A 2,604-nucleotide genomic window follows, 5' to 3' on the forward strand; every position below is an offset into this window, starting at 1 on the left:
ATCCGAACATTTTCGCTATAAATACGCTTTGCAAATTGGACCAAGGCATCATTGGGTTCAATACCTACGACACAGTAACATCTTCAGTCCAGTTCGCCTAGTTCGCTTTGTGCTAAAGAACTAAACTTACAGCATGGTGAGTGTACTAAGGAGTGTGAAGGAAACGATTTAGTACAAGTGTATTAAATATTGAGCAATTAAAATACGTTCAGCGCACGTGTACTAATTTGTACTAAAATTATACTAAATTTTTAGAACATGTAAACAAAATGTCTTGCAATTTACTAGTACATGTGCGCTGGCAAAAGTTCTAAATATTTTTTAGAACATTTGTTATCAGCTCTTAGTACATTATTTTATATTAAATAAAATTTATTATTATATTTACTCTCTGCTCCCATAGAAACTCTTTGTCGCCGCTCTCACCCTCTGCCTGGTGGCCTTTGCCGCTGCTCAATCCGCCGATCCCGCAGTGCTGGATCCCTCGGTTGAGTATCTGCCACCCGTTGGCGATGCTGAGGCCGCTGCCCTGTCGGAGGATGGCTATCGGTATAAGACGGTGCGTCGCCTGAGGCTGCGCCATCGCCGCGAAGTGCCCAGCCAGGAGTATCTGCCACCCACTCAGGAGTATCTGCCACCTGTGGAGGGCGAGGCTGTTGACACCAAGGTCGCCGATGATGGCTACCGCTACAAGACCGTGCGCAAGCTCAAGTTCCGTGCCCGCCATCGTCGCGATGTCTCCGAGATCGCCGAGCCCTCCAGCGAGTATCTGCCCCCTGTCGATGTGGAGCTGGCCCCCGAGCTGAAGACCGTCCTGGGCGCTGATGGCTACCGTTACAAGACCGTGCGCAAGCTCAAGTTCCGTCGCCATCGTCGTGAGGCTGAGGCCGAGGAAGCTGCCGCCGTTGAGGCCAACAACGAGTACCTGCCCCCCGCCGAGACACCAGCTGCCGATGCTGCTGAGGTCAAGGCTGCCGATGTGCCCGCCGAGGGTACCGAGGTTGGCCAGGATGGCTACCGCTACAAGACCGTCCGTCGCATCCGTTACCGTTATCGCCATTAAGCTGCCGCTGCTGAATTCCCGAACTTAGGCATATTGAACCAAATTGATCCTGATAGTACACAGAGTGTGCCAGCCAAGCAATCGAGAAGTTTCCCTCTCAGTTAGCCTCCAATTGCTTGGCCAACATTCGATACGAACTTTTGCTTTTTATTAATTAATCGCCTTTTAGATTTTTTTGTCCACTTAAATCCCTCAAAAGCATATCGAATAATAAAGTTTATTCACGAAAAATGAAAATTTGTCTAGTTATTGGAGATTGATATATGAATACTATTCATAATACCCATCAGAAATAAAAAATAGGTTGAGTAATATATATAAATATATTCATTCATTTAAACATGAGTACTATTCATACATACTCATTATACATAGATATACTATTCATGGCCATATTTTGGTGGAAGATCGCTGCAATTTTCACTGAAAAATAAGAGAAAAAAATTATATTAGTTGAAAATGTATAAAAAACAAAAAGACGGTAAAAAAATGTATACGTATATATATATTTATATATATATTTGTATATATATATATATATATATTTGTATTTATATATATATTTATTGAGGCATTTATTTATTTATACATTTTTTTACTGTATTTACTAATATATTCGATCATGCATAAAACATACTATATTTCTTCAATGATTCATTCAGTCAGTCATTCAAATATCTATTTAATTATTTATTTTATTATTCATACATTTATTAAATTGTTAATTTATTTCTTCCATAATTAATAATTTAAATAGATTTTTTTATCAATTCAATATAGTATATTTAAGTGCATTCGTTATTTACTATTCGTCCATCTATTCTTCTATTTATTCCAAATTCAATTCAACCAACATTTCTACATCCGTAAATTTCCATATATAGTAAACATATTCAATAAATTTGCATGGCATTGGAACTAGATCCAATTTGTCGGCCCTTAGAGATTCTTTTATTGGCGGTCTATCATCCATTAATATAATCATCATCAACAATATGAACCTTATTGCCGCTGAGTTGTCTCTATTTGTGGTACCAAAAAATCAAATCAAACTAAAGTTCTTTGGCCAATTGCGCATTAAAATGGCAGCCAAAGAGGCCAAGAAATAAATACGGCTAAAAGGGGAGAGCGAAAATACGTGCATACAAAGGAAGCCAATAAGCAAAACTAAGCAGAAGAAGAAATTGGTATTGAAATCAATGGACAAGTGAGGGCCAACGAGCAGCGAGCAGCAAAAGCGAGAAGCGAAACTCTCGCTCGAAAAAACTTTTTGCAAATTGCAAAATTCTATTTAGAAATGAAGTGTTTGCTTTTAGGCGCAGCAGCAGCAGCAGCAGTGGCAGCAGCAGCGGCAGCAGCAGCAGCAGCAGCAGCAGCAGCAGCAGCAGCAGCGGCAGCAGCAGCATCAGCGGCAGCTGAGTTGAGCTGCCAAAGTGCAACGACTCAACGAGGACCTTCGCTTTCCGGTGCGCCCTTTCCCCCCAATTCCCAGACCCGCTGAAGCGTCTTTCGTTGGTTTTCGGTCAACTTTTCGTAATATT

At 40.8% G+C, this 2,604-nt stretch overlaps 1 protein-coding gene across 1 annotated transcript; it reads left to right on the forward strand.

Moving 5' to 3' along the window:
* On the forward strand, nucleotides 1-1,300 carry LOC108652395 (uncharacterized). Its single transcript, XM_018102574.3, has 2 exons — nucleotides 1-136; nucleotides 404-1,300. The coding sequence occupies exons 1-2, from the start codon at nucleotides 134-136 to the stop codon at nucleotides 1,061-1,063; spliced, it is 663 nt and encodes a 220-aa protein (XP_017958063.1). The 5' UTR covers nucleotides 1-133; the 3' UTR covers nucleotides 1,064-1,300.
* The last annotated feature ends 1,304 nt before the right edge of the window (nucleotides 1,301-2,604 follow it).

The sequence above is a fragment of the Drosophila navojoa genome, chromosome 4 (genome assembly GCF_054131105.1).
Source record: "Drosophila navojoa isolate 15081-1374.11 chromosome 4, UAZ_NAV_1.0, whole genome shotgun sequence".
Lineage (NCBI taxonomy): Eukaryota > Metazoa > Arthropoda > Insecta > Diptera > Drosophilidae > Drosophila > Drosophila navojoa.